General features: G+C 41.6%; 1 protein-coding gene across 2 annotated transcripts; it reads right to left on the bottom strand.

Annotated features, from left to right (window-relative positions):
• Nucleotides 1–1,915: 1,915 nt before the first annotated feature.
• On the bottom strand, nucleotides 1,916–17,420 carry LOC133018405 (SUN domain-containing ossification factor-like). Of its 2 annotated transcripts, XM_061084766.1 has the most exons (24): nucleotides 17,185–17,420; nucleotides 14,338–14,452; nucleotides 14,062–14,184; nucleotides 13,508–13,740; nucleotides 13,238–13,339; nucleotides 12,959–13,100; nucleotides 12,746–12,863; nucleotides 12,488–12,612; nucleotides 12,317–12,384; nucleotides 12,101–12,208; nucleotides 11,812–11,917; nucleotides 11,327–11,347; nucleotides 10,789–10,844; nucleotides 9,911–9,993; nucleotides 9,666–9,722; nucleotides 9,504–9,569; nucleotides 9,271–9,361; nucleotides 5,271–6,596; nucleotides 5,097–5,184; nucleotides 4,074–4,178; nucleotides 3,270–3,427; nucleotides 2,903–2,994; nucleotides 2,741–2,796; nucleotides 1,916–2,636 (listed from the first exon to the last, which is right to left on the bottom strand). In XM_061084766.1, the coding sequence occupies exons 1-24, from the start codon at nucleotides 17,247–17,249 to the stop codon at nucleotides 2,169–2,171; spliced, it is 3,972 nt and encodes a 1,323-aa protein (XP_060940749.1). In that variant the 5' UTR covers nucleotides 17,250–17,420; the 3' UTR covers nucleotides 1,916–2,168. The 2 variants fall into 2 exon arrangements, with proteins under 2 accessions (XP_060940749.1, XP_060940750.1); XM_061084767.1 differs by lacking the exon at nucleotides 11,327–11,347.
• Nucleotides 17,421–19,393: the final 1,973 nt, after the last annotated feature.

Below are 19,393 nucleotides of genomic sequence, written 5' to 3'. Positions count from 1 at the left end.
ACTCTGACCGTGCCTGACCACAGCCAGAGACAGCGTGTGAGAAGGTAAATAGAAATGCACCCAGTGTTTCTGTTTGAGAAACAGCTGGAGCCATTCCATAAATGCTTTCGGTCGAGGCAGCACATCAGAAGATCCCGCTCTTCAAACGCCGTTTCAGTCAGTGTTCTTTTCTTTTAACGATTAAAAACACTTCGAATGTGCACCACACAACAGCAAGTAGGTTCAACTGTGTCTCTCCTCCTTGTTTCAGTCTAACAAGTCCATTTAATAACAGAGCACAAACAAGGATAATAAGGACGAGCAGCCTCTGCGCCAGGAAAGACTAAGACAAAAGCAAATGAGCTGGCGAGGTTGGAAAAGCAGCGTTAGCCCTTGAAGTAATTTACCTCCATCCTGAGTAATGACTCATCGCATAGAAACTGATGGTGATGTTAGATCACAAACCACTGGGGTTGTGTAAAGATTACACTGCCCCCTGCTGCACAAAACAACACTTGCATAAGACAGGTTACTACAGTTTCCTGCAGACCAGGAGAAATTGCTGTATATTTACTCAAACTACTTCCACATGAACGTGTACCTGCTTGTGTGTGTGTGTGTACGTGTGTGTGTACGTGTGTGTGTGTACGTGTGTGTGTTTGGGCGCACAGCCGCCAAAGGAACACATTTAACCTTTTTATAGGTTGAAGGAAATTGCTTAATGAATCATTTCCCAAATAAATCAATGCAAAATATCACTCAGCCAATAAGGAGAAAGCACATGAATGCCATTACTTCTGAAAAGACACATCATATATTCTGTGACCCATCCAACTCTGACTGGATTTCCGTCATGTTGCCATTTCTTTCCGTGATGGCTGTCCTTGTAGTGTCTGTGGATCTTTGACCTCCTTAGACGTTGTTTTCACCCATGTCTGTTTGTTGTTTTTTAAGTAAAACTACAAAAATTGATTTCCACCAAACTTGATGGAAGGATGGCGCCTGGGAAGATATGTTAGGATGAAGACTCCGAGACGCCGTTGGCTGAGGTTTGCACTCCACTGAGTACTATTCTAGTTTTAGTACCATTCTGTTACTACAGCTGTCAAACTCTTAACATGTTAAATGCATTGCATCTGTTGCTGAACTACATCAATCATCCGAGAAATCCAGAAGTATCTCAAAAAGCCATTCACTTAATTGGCTTAACACTTGCCATGTGTCTTTGTTGATGGCTGACGGAAGTGCAGTTTTGAATTTGGCACGACTTGGACCCAGGATGTGTTCATATAAACAGGCGTCCAGTGCTCAGCGACGGCTGAGACTCATCCACGTACGTGACGTTCTCTATCATGACAACACTGCTTCCAAATCAATGGCAAACTGGATTCTTCAGTGAGAGAGCTCCAAATTACATCACCACAGGTCAAACAAACAGCCCATTCCACAGCTATGTTCTGAGCAGGCACTGCACTGGTATAACAATACAAGCAGTCTAATACAAGTCGACAATAAAAAGCTGTTTCATAATGTTGTGTTCTCTGATGGATGAGGAGAACATTACTCTCCCCCAGGACTCAGGGTCAGTAACAGAACAATACTCCTGAGGCTGAGAGGAGGGGATCATCGACCTGCTGAAAGAACAGCAGTCCAGTGGATGCTCTGACAACCTATAGTTTCCCCAGGGTTACTCAGCTTTTACTCTGAAGATGAAACTGACAAAAGTAAAAGTATAATAAGTTGTTTCTAAAGCGACTCATTGGCAGAATGTTCTAAATTAGATAAAAAGAGGAGACAAAGAAGTGAGAAAGATGTTTCAGAGACAGAAATGTCTTCAACCAAGGGAGTGAATGTGTGTTAAATGTGGCATAAGCTCTTAAGGTGTTATTTAGGGAAGCTTCAAATAAACCTGAAAACATCAGGATATGCTACAATATTTCCAAACACAAGTGAAAAGCTTTAATCGTAAGCCGGGAAGACATTTCTTTGACTTGAAGTCTAACAATGCAAAAAGGTCAGATAGGAACGGAACAGAGAACAAAAGTGAACAGTGAGAGTGAAGGGAAAGTCTCATCGTGGAGCTTAAAGCTGCCTGTGGCTACAGAAATTAACATTGATGCTCTTTTAGAAAGAGTTTTGCAGTGAGTGAGGAGAAGTGGAGGCTTTGTAAGTTTGTCTCTTCTCTTCTGTCAGACAGGACCTGAGAGGCCAACTTTCACTCCAAACATCCCAGAGCTTTGCTCTGTTTTCCTGTTCATGAGGTCCTCTATGGTAGAGATGGGCAACGGTTCCCTCCTGTCCCTCCCTGGGACTTGAAGCAAGTCCACCACCGCGCAGCCGGGCTTGGGACGCCGGCGTCTCAATGCCCGTTTCTCTGCCCGGGTCTTGGGCTGAGGGAGGCCGTCGCAGATTCGAGAGCAGGCTGTGGTGATGCCACAGAAGGAAGGGTCGTCTGAATGTGAGGATCCCTCTGAGCTCCCCTCTGACAGTGAGTCTCTAAAGAGAGGCTGGAGGAATCTTTTTGAAAACGGTGTGGGGTTTGTGGTGATCGGCGCACCGTTACACAAAATGGCTCCATTACTCAGTTCTGAAGCAGCGTGGATGGAGGGTTTCAGAGTCTCCACTTCTTCAACGGGCTTCATCTTACGTCGTCTCCTCTGTGAGGGGAGAGGTTGAGGATGTGAATATCTTACAGCCAGTACTTCAAACTACTTAATTTTAGACTATTATTCTGCACTGTGATACATTTATTTTTACAAACCTTTCTGTTAGCTGGACAAAGACTCTGTGTGTCCTCGGCGTGCAGCATCTCAGCGCCTGTGAGCCAAAGAATGATTACATTTTTGCAAAACTGGCTATTATTCAAGATATATGATTATATCATTTATATTATTACCCATATAGAACTTAAGAACAACTCTACCTTCAGTGGAGTGTAACTGGAATGACTCAGAGTGTATCAATGGATAGGACGCTCTCCTCTTCAAGCCCGTCTCATCACCGGAAGAGAACTGCCTGTAACAAAAAGAGAAAAAACTGCATGTAGCTCCTTTCTAAAGACATGAGTCACAGCTGTGTGATCCCTCTGCGATATTTCTGATGAATACTTCTATCGATTAAGTGGATTAATGGGTGGAAGCTATTCAAGGCACTGTAACCTCTTCCCATTTGCTTTAATAGCCCATTTGGAGATGCCGCTCTGCTTCTACACATCCGCTGTCTTTGCCATGTTGTGTCAAAAACAAATTTCCCATGACTGACTGAAGTACATTGTACAATTGTTGACCCACCTCTCAGGGCAGCAGTAGGTGTAGCTCTTGGGTATGGGAGCCTCAGGTTCTGTGGCTGGGGGAATCGTGGAGATGCGGCAGTGGTTTGCACACAGCAACAGGCCGAGACACACACACAGCGCCAGACACAGCAGCAGGTAGTTCTGCCTGTCAGACACCTAGGTAACAGATTACAGCATTAGCAACACAGAGGAGATTAGTGATGTTACAAAATAGGTGAAAGAAACACAAAGCAAAAATCCAGACTCTAAATAAATTGGATGTTGAACCGAAAAACAAACTTGGTTGAGGTTTCTGTATAGCACTGCATTTATATGAAAGGGTTCAATGGAATTCACTCCCTGGAGAGGAATCCATATATTTATTTTCAAGGCAAAAGTGTTAATCATCACAGTATCTAGTCTGCTCCAGTAACTTTAGCACTAAATCATAATATAACATTCCCCTGAAGTCGCTATCCATCCGAATAGAGCTGGATAAATCTGCCCTCTCCTTTAAGGCTCTACAAGCTTGGAATGAACTGCAAGTCAGTCTTAACCTTTAATCCTTTCCCCCTCTTGACACTTTAAAAAACATTTTGCTGCCCATCTTGACCACTACTCCCTGATAGAGAAGATATTCTATCATAGTAGGCCCTTCCTGGTTAAATAAAGGAAACAATGCGTTACCACCTAGTGGGCAAAAGTTATGGTACATCCAAATGACGTGGTCCCATAAAAAGGGACCAAATTTACTCTGTTTAATCCCCACATGAAATACTCCTGTTCACACATGAAGGCTTTATGCCTGGAGTGTTGTATCTACCTCATTCTGCAGCTGGCTCACTCTGTCTGACAGGTTGAGAACCAGCTGAGTCACATTCTCCAGATGGCCCTGCAGCAACTGAATGGACTCAGTCTGACGCAGGTCCTATGGGGAAAAAAGGACAATGTCATTATGCAAGCGCACACGCACACACACAGAATGATAGCAAAAAGGTGCTTATTGACACAGCCAGCAGATGTTGGCTCTCATTCGCAGTCGTGTGTCTATACACCAGCTGATTTTGAGCCCTCCAAAAACTCCTGAGGGAATGATCTGCCTGTTAAGCAGTTAAAGGCTTCACTACAGTGCATTCACAGGTTTTTATAACCTGTCTCTGACCTCTGCAGGCAGTTCCTTGACCTTATGGCTTGGTTTTTGCTCGGATATGCATTGTCAGCTGTGAGATAGTTTATGACTTTCAAAATCCTGTCCAACACACAAATTAATGGGTATCCTCATATCAAGATGAAGAAAGGAAGGATATATAAATAAATAATATATGTATAAAAGATGATCAGGAAATGTAGGCACCTGAGCTAAACTTTCAGATGTCATAGCAAATAAAAAAAGTCAAAATATGTCAATTGACTTTTTGGTTCACCTATAGTCTCTAACTTTGATTTCAATTTAGCACTGGGAAGATTACAAACAGTGAATTTATTGTTGAACCTTTACAGCTCCTTGCTGCTGCTGGAAAGAGGCTGGTAAAAAAGACAAAACAATGAGCTAAAAGAAGATAAAATGCTCTAAAGAGCTGAGGAACATCAAGTGACAATTACCTGTGAGTTTGTCACTATGGGTTTCCCTTTTCACATGTAATATTTGATCCATTCCTTTTATAAAATTACTGATTAAAGCAGCTTTAATCCCTATGCCGACGAAAATATCTCCAATTTCTTTTGAATTCAGCCCAGTGAAAATTCTGAATAAATATGATTGAATAATTTTGGGACAGCTATCTCAGTCTCAGTCAGAAACTAAGTCTCTTGTCTAGACCAATATTCATGCCCTTTCATTGCTCACCTGTTCCTCTGCTATTCTTGAGGTGTTCTGGAGTTTTATGATGGTTTTGTTGAAAGCTTTCTGCATCTCCTCCATCTGCTTACGGTACCTTTAATCAAAACATGAAAGAAGACATCTTTAATATCACCTTCAGTTCATACACAAGGAGCAGCAGAGTGTGTCCTCATCCCTCACCTCTGACTTAGCTGCTCCAGGTAGCGTCCACTGAGCGACATATTCATCTCCAGGGCCTTAATGCGGTTGTTGAGTCTCATGAACACAGACTCCTTCTGACTGGAGCCGTGCATCAGGTTGCTGTTCTGCTCTGACTCATTGGGGGTCTCTGCATAGATGTCTGAGAGGGATGGTGAGGCAGGTGAGGGATGAGGCAGGTTACCACCTGATGAGGTAGAGATGTCGTCTGTGAGATCCTCCATTTTATTGTCAGTGATGACTGCAGGGCCACCAGAGGGCTCTAGTTCTGTGACAGGGTCTGGAGCTGGGTGGGACGGCTCTGTGGATGTGGTGGTCCTTTTAGGTACAGTTGGTGGGTCAGGCTGATGTTCTAAATGAACGGAGGTGGTAGGAGGTAGCAGCTGAGGATGATCTGTTTTGTCTGGGATTTGGACAGGGGTATTTAATTCTAACTGAGAAACATCAACATCAGGCTTTTCCTCAGTTGGCTCCACTGAGACATTGTCCACTGTTGCACTGACACTGGGCCTTACATAGATGGCGCTACTGAGAGAGACTGATGGCTCAGTGTACTCTGCAGCTAACACATCCAGGCTCTTTTCTGGCCTTTGCTCCTTCACTGTTTCCTCAGGAGGCGGCTGTGGCGTCTCCACAATAGGAGTCGGTTTGGTGGCAGATGAATTGGTGGCACTGGGTTTGGGGAGGCTCGACGTTTGACTGGGTTCCAGCAAAGGAGGTTCAGACACAGGCTCTTTATGAGATTCTATTGTGTCCCCCTGAGGCGGAGGGGCTGCTGATGGGCTGGCTCTACTCTCTGGCTCCTGCACTGAAGCATGTTCCTTTTTATGGAGCTGGTGTACCTCTGTGTGGTGCAGCTGAGGCTCAGGGCAGCCGGTGGGGGACAGCGGTAGGTGCCAGGTGGGTGTTGTAGAAGGAATCCTTTGCTTTCTATCCGTTGTTTGGCATTTCCTCTTTTTGGACAGCAGAGCTGAACACTGCCAAAGGAGGTATTCCTGGAAGGAAGCTGTACAAGAGCATGAAGAAGAAAATGAAGGAAGCAGTGCGCAGTAATTCTGATTATCTTGTCGCTTATGATTGTCCAGTTTTTCTTTTCCTCCATCCAATTCCTCTTCCTCCTTTTCCAGAAGGATGATTGAAGAGCTGATATGTTCTTCTTCATCTTTCTCTAAAGGTTTAATAATTGTTTCCTCCACTAGTGGGAGCTCTTGTTTGCTAGTTTCAGTATCAGATGTCTCTGGCTCAGGGGTCTCAGACGTTTCAGAGATACCCGGGTCTGGTAATATAACTGCTTCTTCAGAGTCTGGACTATGGAGACAGAAGAAAAATAAAGTATAAATTATACACATCGAAGATATGTTATGCAACGTTATACTATTGCTATTCACTTATTAAAACCGGCTACTGCAGCTAAAGAGCACTGGTCACTTATTTATTCAAAGTTCATTCATATTGAACGTATGTCCAAATCATGAGATGTGAAGCCGATAAAATGAACTGTTTTGGAGATATGCGAGCAACACAGAGATTTCTGAAATTAGTAGATGGAAGATAGATAGTTCAATCTGAAAAAAAAAAACAGCAACAAAACCAGTTCACTCTTCATCAGTTTATCATATATTTTCAACATTTTGCGTCTCTGCTTTAATATTTGATGTAGATTTGTTCCTCCTGGGCATGGATGTTACTCGTCTTGCACAAAATCTATAGAGATGTTCACAGAAGATTGTCTTCTGCTGCTCTTTGCTGAGATTTGTTGCCTCACCTTCCGCTTTAAAATAGAATCAAAGATATTCTACTCCGACAAGTCAGGGGGACACGGTTGGCAATTTCTGACCTGATCCCAACATATTTATTTTGGTTTCATCTGACCCAAAGAATGTGTTGCCAAAACTTATCAGGCCTCTTTTCCTGTTGTTTCAAAGTTGAATCTTGCAGTTTCATGCTGTTTCTTGAGAAATCGTTTTCTTCTTGGATGCCATCCACAGAGGGCGACTTCGGGCAATGGCATTCGCACTTTCTGATTGTCACTGTAACACCAATTTCTACAGATAACTCTAGGTCCAAGTCAGAAGCACTTACCCATTTGTTTTTCTATGTAAGGCTGTGAAAGTAGCAAACTGCACAGCCAGTGCAGCTTCTCTTGCTGGTAGTGAGGCTGTTCACATGCCTCCCCACCACTGCTGAGATTTGTGTTTCAGCTTATGTTCAGTAGCCTTCTGATGCTCTTGTACCCTCACCCATCTTTATGGAGTCTCACAGTCTGGTTTCTTACTTGCTCAAACATTTTCTTACTACATGGTTACCAGCACTGTAATATATATAACCTGAGCCACAAAAAGAAAAAAATGTGGGGTTCACAGGTAATTTTTCGGCCTTGTTAATGCATTTAGCCTTAACTGGAATTACATGTTTGATTGCATTGACCGCAGGCAAACTGACTTTTGATTGGTTGTAGTCTATCTAAGCAGTTTGTTTTTAAATTATACATACCATCAAATACACTTCAATTTTAAAAAAAGTGTTATCAGACAGTTTTGAATAATTTAAAATGTAGTTATGTTGCATAGGTGTGTACTCAGCTTTACAGTAGCTTTCTATGCTGACTTTCTATAAGTCATAAAACATCTGCAAATCAAGGCAATATTAACCACAATCATTCACTACAAACCTCAGGCTCTGCTCTCTCCCTGCTCTCTTCCTACCTCAATGGCCGCACTTATCGGATAACTTGGGAGAGGATCTGTGTGTGAACCTTGTCCTCCCACTACTGGGGTCCCTCAAGGTTCCGTCCAGGGTCCCCTCCTCTTCTCTCTGTACACCAACTCTCTCGGCTTTGTCATTCACTCACATGGCTTTTCCTACCATAGCTATGCTGGTGACACCCAACAAATCCTGTTTTTTCCCCTATCTGAAACACAGGTAGCAGCACGAATCTCTGCCTGTCTTACTGACATCTCTCAGTGGAGGTCTACACACCACCTGAAAATTAACCTCGACAAGACTGAACTACTTTTCCTCCCAGGTAAAGACTCTCCAAACCATGACCTGACAATTAACTTTGACAACTCCTCGTTAACCCCCACTCAGACTGCTAGGAACCTGGGTGTGACACTCGACAGCCAACTTTCCCTCACTGCCAACATTACTGTAACAACCGGTCCTGTAGATTCATGCTGTAAAACATCAGGAGAATACGCCCCCTTCTCACCTTCTTCTGGTCCAGGCTCTGGTCATCTCACGCCTAGACTACTGTAACTCCCTCCTGGCCGGTCTACCTGCTAGTGCCATCCGACTTTTGCAGCTCATTCAGAATGCAGCAGCTCGACTGGTTTTTAACCAACCTAAATTCACTCACACTACTCCGCTCCTCCACTACCTTCACTGGCTACCAGTGGCTGCCCGCATCCGTTTGAAAACATTAGTACTTGCGTACCGTGATCAGGTCAAGTCTACATCCAGGACATGGTCAAACGTTACACCCCAGTCCGTTCACTCCGCTCTGCTTCGGCCAAACGACTCGTTGCTCCCTCACTGGGAGCTAAATACTCATCAAAATCACGACTGTTTGCTGTCCTGGCTCCTAAATGGTGAAATGAGCTCCCCATCGACATCCGGACACCAGAAAGTTTACACATCTTCCGCCGCAAACTAAAAACATACCTCTTCGAACTATACCGTGAATGAAATTTTGAAACTAACAATTTAATAGCACTTAAATGGCACTGACTTATAGCACTTTGTAGTTTTGCTTTATTTTGAAGAAACTTTACTTTTATTGTTGTTGTTCTTGGTTTGTACCCTCTGGGTTGAATGCACTTATTGTTAGTCGCTTTGGATGAAAGCGTCAGCTAAATGAAATGTAATGTAAATGGACAATTGTATTTTAAAGCTATGCAGCTGCAAAGAACAGTTAAACTGTTAATTTTATGTGGAAGTGGAAGCTATAGGAGATGTTAGAAAACTCTTGACAGGTACTCACATTGAAGTAGGATCTGTAGAGGCAGTTGGAGTCGTGGTTTCAATCTGTGCTGATGGCTCAGTCATGTTCACTTCCTGGGATGATATATTGACTATACAAACAAGAAATTAAACATTATGACTTGCTGCACCAATTATTACTATTCACAAACATAAAGTAGTGACTGTATTTCCTTTATAAAACATTTGAGCTACAAGTGAGGACAGAGGTCCAGCTGACTGTGGGGCTCTTACCTTGCATCTCTGGGCCTCCACCGAGTACATTGACAGCAATGTTATTGACCATGTTCAGAATGACATCTGTAAAGAAAATGAAAACAGCAGAGTAACAAGTTAATAGAGTGATACAGGTCTACAGGTCTATATGCAGTAGAAATCCCTTTCAGCCAGACTAACCTTTTGCTGATCCGATTAGATTCTTGGATATCTGGTCTGCGTATTCAGATGGGTTATCTGTAAGAAGGTAGTTCCCTTATTAAAACACATTGATCTCTTAAACTACACTGTGTAAACACTACTTAAACAGTACCAGACAGGTTGTACTGTGTGTATGTTGTTCATCAGAATAACCTGTCTTGTTCTCACGATTGATGCAATCACATATGTAAAACATTCCCAGCTATATTATTTTCAGTGCTTACCCAGGTCATCTTCCTGATCATCTGGTCTTTCTGAGGGATCAGCTATCTCCTCATACTCTTCAACCATGCTCGTCCCAAACACCCTGGCAGCAAAAGTAAATAAATAAAATCTACAACCATTCACATGTAAAAGTGAAATCTAATCTGTTTTATGCAGCACCATAAATAGTCAAATTTCAAATCGCGTCAATGGGACAGAGGGTTATATTAAAAGCACCCAACACACACACAGGTCATTAAATACAGGAAAGACATCCAATAAGTAGTTTTAACATAAAAAACAGTTTTAATGCCAAGCAGCAAATGAGTGTTCTTGAGTTGAGTTCTGTTGATGAGTAATTTCCCCAGAGCAGGCAATAGGAACATTTCCTTCTTTCTAAATGACTATTATAATGAACAGTTGTTATATATGCGTTAGTTTCAATAATAAATCTCACTTCCTTGTGTGCAAACTTCGACCACATCTTTCTTTACATTATGCAGAAGTGAACTACAGCTAGTACTAGTTCTATGTGTAGCCACCTCGGGGACCACATCCCAAATATTACATAATATTACTTGACACCATCTACAGCTCATGCAGTATGCAACAAGCTATCATTTGGAGAATAGACTCCAAGCTGAATGATTTAATTTGTAATTTGAGATTTAAATAATATAACAGTAAAGACACCTCAATCAACAACAAAGACATACACATAATAGGCACAAAAGAAAGGTAAGACTATAACAGTATAACACATACTTAGCTTGGTAAAAGCTACATCTTGTTTTAATTGTCATGTTTGCTTTAGGGTAAACACAGTTTTTGACAACTCTCTAAAGTAAAAGTCGAAAATGTGTCATTTTATATTTCCATTTCCTTATTTGTTACGTACCTTATGAGACTGAGGGGACAGAAATGTTCAGAGCCAAAGTGAGAGACCAACTCAACCTAAAAAAAAATGCAAAAATGATTCAGATATTATGATCATGTGAAATGTGCTGCATTACACCCCACGCAAATCAGCACTCAGCAGTGGATGGGCATGTTACGAACAAACAGCAAAGCAAAGCAAAGCTGTTTTGTTTTGTTGTGAATTTCAGAGAAAGGGTTAAAGTTAAACTCCAGTGGACTGAATGGCAACAAGGTACTGCATGAGGAAATAAAAGAAACATCTCAGTATATGAAATGTTGGATCACCTGATGGAATATTATTGATTATTTGATTTACAACAGGTTGATTCAATTCATGGGTTATCAATTGTTCCTAATGTAACATGTAGAATGTTTTGAGTATTTGGGGTTAGCAAGTAGCACAGCAAGTTTAAGATCAGATTCTGTTTAAAGATAACCACACCAGTGAGACGAAAGAAAGACAAAGCACAACTCCCTCCATGTTTACTATCCAGCTCACACAAAAAATGCAGGCTAACCTTTATGTACTTGGTGAACATCTGAAGCAAGAGACATGGGAAAAAGGGAGAAGTAATTAAAGACATTCATGCATCCATTCACAACAGGAACATATGGTTTGTATTGGTTTTACTTGAGTCACTTCAGATTAAAATTAAGTCATTGACTCTGCAATTTGATCGTTTAATCTACACTCTTAAAATTGGCCTTAATCACGTAGGATGTATAATATGAACAATCCTGAAAATGAACTCCGTGAACCAATGTAACTGACTTCAACCGACCATTACTAATTAGATGAAGATGTCAAGACTTTCTGCAATACTGTCCCATAATAGAGTCTCACTCCACCATAAAATGACCAGACCACTTCATGGCAGGGGAAGAAAATACAAGTGAAGGAGGCAAAACGTCAATTCAAAGAGAGAGAAGGTCCTGCTTAAAGTAAGTGTTAAATTATTCACTTGGATTAGGAGATGACAAAGAAAAACATATTTGTGCTCACCTTCACATATTTAGCATAGAGATGCTCATCTAATGGGAAGCTCTGGACTGTGCGCTCATCCCTAGCGTGAAAGGTTCCCAGTTTTAACCACTTATGTGTTGGGTATCTGGAGGAGCAAGTGTAAACAATTGAGTGATCTGGATGCAGACACAGAAAACGCCCTGGTTTTTATCATTGAAATTTGATTTATGTTAGTTGAGGAGAGTAACTAAAAGAAGCTTTAAAAACTACTGAATGAATAATATAAAAATTGCCATACTCTGTCACAATAAGTAGCTGCAATGCCTACCTATCACTAATGGAGACCAGGAAGTCTTTGGGAGTAGAGGAAAAGAGTTCAAAGTTTGCGATGTCCAGCTGCTTCACCTGGATGGGCTCACAGAGCTCAATGATGAACCTGAGCGAGAGAGAACATGAAGCAAACAATGACAAATCAGATGGAAAAACAAATGATATCAGGTTACAAATGTGGACAGTAAGCAGGAAATGCACAAATTATACATACCAGATCTTGTTACTGCAGGGGTTTAACATGTATAAGTCCATGTTTTCCTTCAATATCGCTGAAGTACTCTGTATGAAACAAAGCAATATCAGTTTGTATGGGTCATTCGGTCAACAGCCAACAGAGCAAGCATATTCATTAGCAGGATATAGTTTAATACATACACAGTACCTTAGCTTCTGGGTTAGCACCAAGGAGCTTGGCTCCACATTCCACTGAGGCATAGTTATTAAAGTTCTTCTGGGCCTTCTTCAGTGTATGAGAACCACCATTGTTAGAGGGGTGAGTAGACAGCGCTAAGGAGGAAAAAAACACAACAAGAGTTTTAATAAAAGTTTAAATAAAATTCAATATTTACATTCAGTTTCATTAAAAAGAGTTTTGGGGTTTGAAGTAAAACATTTAATATGTTTTAATATGTAAACCTACTCTTCTCTTTCTCCACCTCCATCATCTTTCTCTTCCACTCATCAAAAGTAGGGATGTCCTCTGGGTCCTTGCTGTTCACACTGGGATCCGTTTCTGTGGTGACAGGGGAGCTCAGGTCCTGTCAAATATAATGAGGTAATGAGATAATGAGACAATGAGAGCTGGGACAGCTTCCTCTGGAAATAGCTCACCCTGTGTCCGTGTCTGTTTTACCTGCTCGCTCACCACATGTGATGTGTTGACTTCCAGAGGCTGCGTGCTGTCTCCGACTGAAGGTGTCAGAGGAGGGTCAGTGTGGGTTTTAGTACCTGCAGTGTGAACATTGGAAGTGTTCTCCAGAACAATCGGAGGACTGCTGTGGAAACAGAAAAAAAACATTGTGGCCTTGTTACAAAGAGTTATACTGATCTTTGAAACAGAATAATACTCAAACACACTTGACAAAAATGCAAGAAACATTATGTTGACATTTTTCTAGATGAAAGTACCCACCTATCATAGTTATACGGATTGTTTTCTTCTTCACAGTCAGCAGGAGGCAGCTCAGATTCAACAACATCAGGTGCAGCTTCTTCAGATTCATCCTCTAAAACACTGAAATGAAAAAATGTGCAACCTGTTTAAATCATTTCACTTACAGGGAAGCCATCCGTGACAAAGAAACATTTTAAAAGTACCTTGTTCTTCTCACTGGGTGAAATCCAATCATACATTTTTACAGAGAGCTGACAGATTTAAATGAATTCATTAGATAATCTATACCTTTTTCTGACACTGTCTTGAAGGTTGGTGATGCTGGGATTGTCATTAAGCTCAGCGGAAAAACCAGAGACAGGGTCAGATGATGGGAGCAGAGCAGGTGAATCATGCTCTTGAACAACAGAGGTGTCATGATTTGGATTTTCTGAGTTTGGCTCAGGTTCTTGCTCTGATTGAGACATTTCCTTGACTGCCTCCTTTTCTGCCTCAACACTGGACACTTGCACTTCCAAGGCCTGATGGAAAAACAGAGAGATACTTAAGCTGTCAAGTGAAATGTTTTAACGATTAGTCCATTAGCCAGAGCTGGACCGATCTAACAAACACCTCAATCGGGAAATGTTCCAGAAGGATCAATAAAAAGAACTGGATGGAATAAAGCATCTGATCACTTGTCCAGGTCTGAATATTTTGTGATGCTCAGGAAGCAACCACATCTAAAAAAAAGCAGATGCAACAATAAACAGGTCTCTTACACGGAAATCATCTGTTGTGTTAAGCTGGGATCTGAATGTCCGACACCTAATTTAAATTGTATATACATTTTATAACTATACCTTTGAATCTTGTTCTTTTTTGACCATGTGCTGTGTTGTCTGCTCCTCGTTTTGATGATTATCTTCTAACAGCAGCTCATTGTCAGACAAGGACTGGGCAGGTAAGACCCAGCTCTCCTCAACCTGGAGAAAAACACAAGCACACACACTCAATCTGAAATGTGTCTATAAAACATGTATAATGTGTATGGTCACATGAGTGATCTCAAATAGCAGCCGGTGGAACTTCCTGGTAATTACTTTTGTTGTAGTATAGTACTGTTCAACAGACGCTACCTTTTCATGAGGAGTGTTCTCCCCCAACTCTTCCTCCGAACTGACGTCCTGTGGGGACATGGTCCTCTGGGCCTCTTGGGGCGACTCTGTGCAACCAACATAGCAGCTAGGGTACCTACATGATGAAGGGGATCATAATCATTCAGTCATTTTGTCCTGATACAGGTCACTTCATGATACATTTGGGAAAGAAGCTCAGATTATAGAAATATTCCTAGACTCTAGAATCAGTCAAGATAAACATTTTATTAGAGCGAAGTGAGTCACACACAGAAGCAGCGGCCTGAGAAAGTTCCAGGTGGCCTGTACCAGAGTGTAGACAATTTATCTTATCTCAATGCAGAGTCAAGGAAATACATACACACGCCTAAAACAAGTTACATATTGCTCACCCTATTTTGTCTCTTGTTTGAAACATGCTACATCTATTGCCTCTAGTGAGAAAAGTCTCTTGAAAACAATAATATTCTTTACCTTTAGCGATTTTTGCTTCTGTATTTTATTTTTTTCTATCAAGTGTTAAGTTTCTCTTCCGTTTTTGTCTCCTTTGTATTAAACACCACACTTCTGTTGGTTGAGACTTTGCCAGGAAATAGGTCTGGGACACTCCTGGCAGGAAACCAACAATAATTAACAGTAATAAGACTTTAGATATTGCAATAATGTCAGATTCCTGCGGGGGAAAAGGTCGTCCAGTCTCAAAGGCCAAACTCCAACAGTGACTGTAAGGTGTCCATGATCCAGGCTATTATCTGGACTTTATTCAGGATTCCAGGTCACTTCTTTAAGTTGTGGCTGACTCAACTGCTCAATTGATCTGCCTTGAGAGACGAGACTGGCCTCAAACACTTCGGTGAACACAGTGAACATCTGTTTTCTAATTAAAAGGCAGTAGCCGTAATGTAAGTCCCAAAGGAGCAAGAGTCATGACTACAGAATGAGTTGCTAAATAATGAACTATGTGGTCACAGATAAAGAGTGGTATGATGGGTACATGATATGTTTGTACAACATATAAGTACAGGAGAGTTTAGGTGGACTTCCTCATGATGAAATGACTATTCTCTGTGTGTGTAATGAATTAGGAAGACAAGATGTACAAGGGATTAAATACCCTATACTAGGGTTTCTCTAAGCTGTATTCAGCCCACAAGACAATAGATTTATACAAAATATTCAATACAACATTCAAAACAATTAAATAGCCCTTTACAGGAAAAAGACTTCCCATTCCTGCCATACCCAAAATGAATGACAGTCACATGAATATTATGTGACGTGAATGTATCATTGATTACTCAAGCTTGGAACCCGAGTAATTATAATCAGATAATGGACTATGTGACAACATCGACGTGGCACCACCCATGTGGTAATTATGATTCATACATTAAAACTGTATCATAATTACGTCTCTTTCAACAAATGAATTAAGTGTAAGACGCATGTAAAGTATGACAGATATGGTGAATTATCCGAGTCCTAGAATTACTTTCACTTCTGAAAATAACTGACTATAGGGTGAAGAAGCCTCGGAGATGTACCCTTGAAATGTCACAACATCTCACAGATACAGACAGAGATGTTTTTCATATTCTTTCGTACAGAGAACTGACTCTAATGCAAAAGATTCTAAGCGGGGGTAGTTTCAATACTATCAGCTATTCGTTCCTCTTTGGTGTTGCTTGCGGTTTTATCAATTCTCTTGAAAAAAGAAGTGTAGCATGACATAAGTAGAATTAAGATTTATCGAAAGGTATTAGGTAGTACGTAATAATTTTATATATATAGGACTTTTTGCAGCCTTTTACTTTTAAAGGTCCTGTAGAAACCCAGGAGGTCAGGATTTTCTGCTAGTTGCTAATCCAGATGATACCCAAATTCTAAACCAAATGTAAATCAGCTGCTATTTATACACTTACTGTGACCTGAGCTCCTCAGACAAGTGCTGAGGCAAAGTCAGTAAATGTCAATTAACCGACCAACTTCCACTGTACTACAGTATCTCTATATTTAACCTGACTGCTCTGTGCCAACAACACAGATAACAGACATTAAAATATTATCACTCAGTGGTTGAGTGTAAAATGACAGCTAAAGCAAATCTGGTGAAAGTAGGCCACGCAGATCTTAATACCATATTACATCATTTCTCCCTCCCTTCTCTCTTCTGTCTGAAGAGCAGTGGCCGGTGCGTGTTATGTTTAGTGACTTGTCCTCTAACACGGTGGCTACATCACATCATCATCCTGCATAATCTCTCCTTCCATGTGTGTTTGTGTGTGTGTGTTCCGTCAGATTCACACCGACGACCTCCAGCTCTCAACAGGGCTGACGCAATGGGCCTTAAATCCTGTCAACAGCTGATGAACCGGATCCATGTAACGTCAGCCCTGTGGCAGCATGGCTGCTGGGACAGCGGATCTGTGAGTGGAGGTGGAATCTTGTGGTCGTTGCAGTCACGTGTCTCCCAGCGAGTTTAAACTTTAACCCGCACACTCACTGATCAGATGGGATTCACAGAGGTGATACATGTACAGTGAAATAATTTAAATTCATATTATATTCCGCCCAATAGACAGGCAGTGACAACCCAACGAGGCAGAGGACTATGCTAACGTTTAAGAACAACTTGGTCATTAGCTAACTCGGCTATGCTACACCTTGCTCGTAGCCAGTGACTGAAGCTAACTCAGTGACAACAAGCCAGGTGCCACATCACATCCCGTGTTGACGCCAGCTAGCTAACGAGCTACATGTTTGGACCTGGAGCAGCGGGACTCAGGACAGTTCAGCAGCTTCCTCCAGGACAAGTGAACAAACAGGGACGTGTTGAGTCCAACTCACCGGGAGAGCACAGCGACACAGAGCCACACTGACACCACTCGCCACAGCAGAGGTGTCATCTTCATCCCTCTCCCGCCGGGACAGTCATCCTCACCCTGCTCACTAATGGAGTCACGTCTTCTTTTCTCTCCGAGGTCTGCTCCGCTGCTGGTGTGTCGAATGTAAAATTAAAAAAAACACTGCTTCTCGTGAACTTCTTAGCGCTGTCAGTTGGTGTGATGCTAGCTGCTGCTGCTGCTGTCACACACACACACACACACACACACACATAAGCTGCTGTCGCTGCCCCGCTGGCCAATCAGAGGCCAGAGAAGAGGTTGCGCAGTTCAGACTGAGCGTGTGTGTGGGTTGGGAGCGCTCGATTCACAATGTCTGACATCTCGTGTCGGCGGAGCTTCTCTTGGCAATGGTGAAAATAAACCAACCCAGCCTTCATTTGACGTCGCTCTAGGTGGAATTACGACTCATGATGAATAATTCGAGTGCTACTTGAAGCAATCGTGGTGAAAGCGAATTGGAAATAATATATCCATGTAGGAATAATAATTTTATGTAGGAATAAATTAAATGTAAAAATACTTACAATGGCTCAAATATGAACTATTAATAAATGGATTTAGACCAGTTTAACCTGACATAGTAAGTAAACATGGAAGACATGACAGCTCTCAGAAGTGAAGCCATAAGTGTCTCGACGGACCCCCTAGTGGCAGGTTACAGTAATAAACCCTGCCTCCTCTATATGTAAGTGGATGGGACACGGACCAAACTAAAATGCCAAAGACTGTAAATAAATCTTTTTTTGTCATTTGAGGTATCACACTGATGTATGTTTAAGTGTTTATCTTTCTGATAATAGATGCTAAAAAAGAGAAACACCATGATTGACAACTGAGACTGTCCTGCTATTGGTCAAGTCATCATTACATTCCACCGACTCAGGCTCCAAACGCTGTCGACTTGCTTGTATGCAGGATGTTTTGGCTTCATTTCTGGATAGAGACAGGAAGCAGAGACACAAGGAGTAACTCGTTTTTTAACAAGCAAAATATTTCCCAAACCATTTTCATGTTGTTATAAAAGGGACGTGGTTCAAATCTGCCATTTCATCTTCCCCAGGATAAATTACACCTGTAAGTATATGATGATAACTTATTTGAACACTGTTATCCCAATAATCAAGCAGTTAATATTAGAACTATAAACTATTTCTACCTACACACTGACACATCACATAAACTAGCTGGAGCTGACAGTTGGCACCATCTGCACATTTGGCTGAAAGGGAGAGATTTTTGGAAATGTTGATCGTGGTCGGTGGCTGTTTGGCACTAAAACCAGGAGACAACTTTCTGTCACCTGTGAGTATCAACATATCCAATACAATATTCACAATCACTACATATTTGTTGTCATTAGGCAGTATTTGCTCATTTGACTTTGCATGGAAATGCTAAATTGTGAAATCAGTGGCATTCAACAGTTTGCTCATGCTTTAAGTTGTTTAGATTTTCAAATGTAGCTGGCACTGTTCGGCTTAATCCGGATTTATCTTTGCCGATTGATTACTTATGTTTTCCTCACATTTTGGGGCTCTCTCATGTAAGTGGAGCAGTGTCTTACATTTAACCATCAAATCACAATATTAATAATCACTCCACACTGTATATTTTTAATTCACACATTGACATGTTGACGTGTGTTAAATTGTCAAGTTGTGTCCGGATCATGCGTGTCTACTACAATATTTAGAATGCTGCTCACTGAATTACAGGTGATCAGCTATATGTGCAGCTTCACTGTTCTATGGGCTGAGTCCTGTAGCAGGTCTTAACTTGACACAGATCAATTACCACAGGTCACTGTTACAGTTTCAGTGAGAGAGCTCCAAATTACATCACCACAGCTCAAACAAACAGCCCATTCCACAGCTATGTTCTGAGCAGGCACTGGAGTGGTATAACAATACAAGCAGACTAATACAAGTCAACAATAAAAAGCTGTTTCATAATGTTGTGTTCTCTGATGGATGAGGAGAACATTACTCTCCCCCAGGACTCAGGGTCAGTAACAGAACAACACTCCTGAGGCTGAGAGGAGGGGATCATCGACCTGCTGAAAGAACAGCAGTCACGTGGATGCTCTGACAACCTATAGTTCCTCAGGGTTACTCTGCTTTTACTCTGAAGATGAAACTGACAAAAGGAAA

This window comes from Limanda limanda, chromosome 13 (assembly GCF_963576545.1).
Source record: "Limanda limanda chromosome 13, fLimLim1.1, whole genome shotgun sequence".
In the NCBI taxonomy this organism is placed as follows: domain Eukaryota; kingdom Metazoa; phylum Chordata; class Actinopteri; order Pleuronectiformes; family Pleuronectidae; genus Limanda; species Limanda limanda.
This window is presented reverse-complemented; position numbering and strand designations above follow the sequence as displayed.

Coding starts and splice junctions, on each gene's coding strand:
- LOC133018405 (XM_061084766.1), bottom strand. CDS start 17,249: ATGAAGATGACACCTCTGCTGTGGCGAGTGGTGTCAGTGTGGCTCTGT. Junction 2,995..3,269: donor ACCTACTGCTGCCCTGAGAG/GTGGGTCAACAA, acceptor TTTTTGTTACAG/GCAGTTCTCTTCCGGTGATG. Junction 2,637..2,740: donor TTTGTCCAGCTAACAGAAAG/GTTTGTAAAAAT, acceptor CTCCCCTCACAG/AGGAGACGACGTAAGATGAA.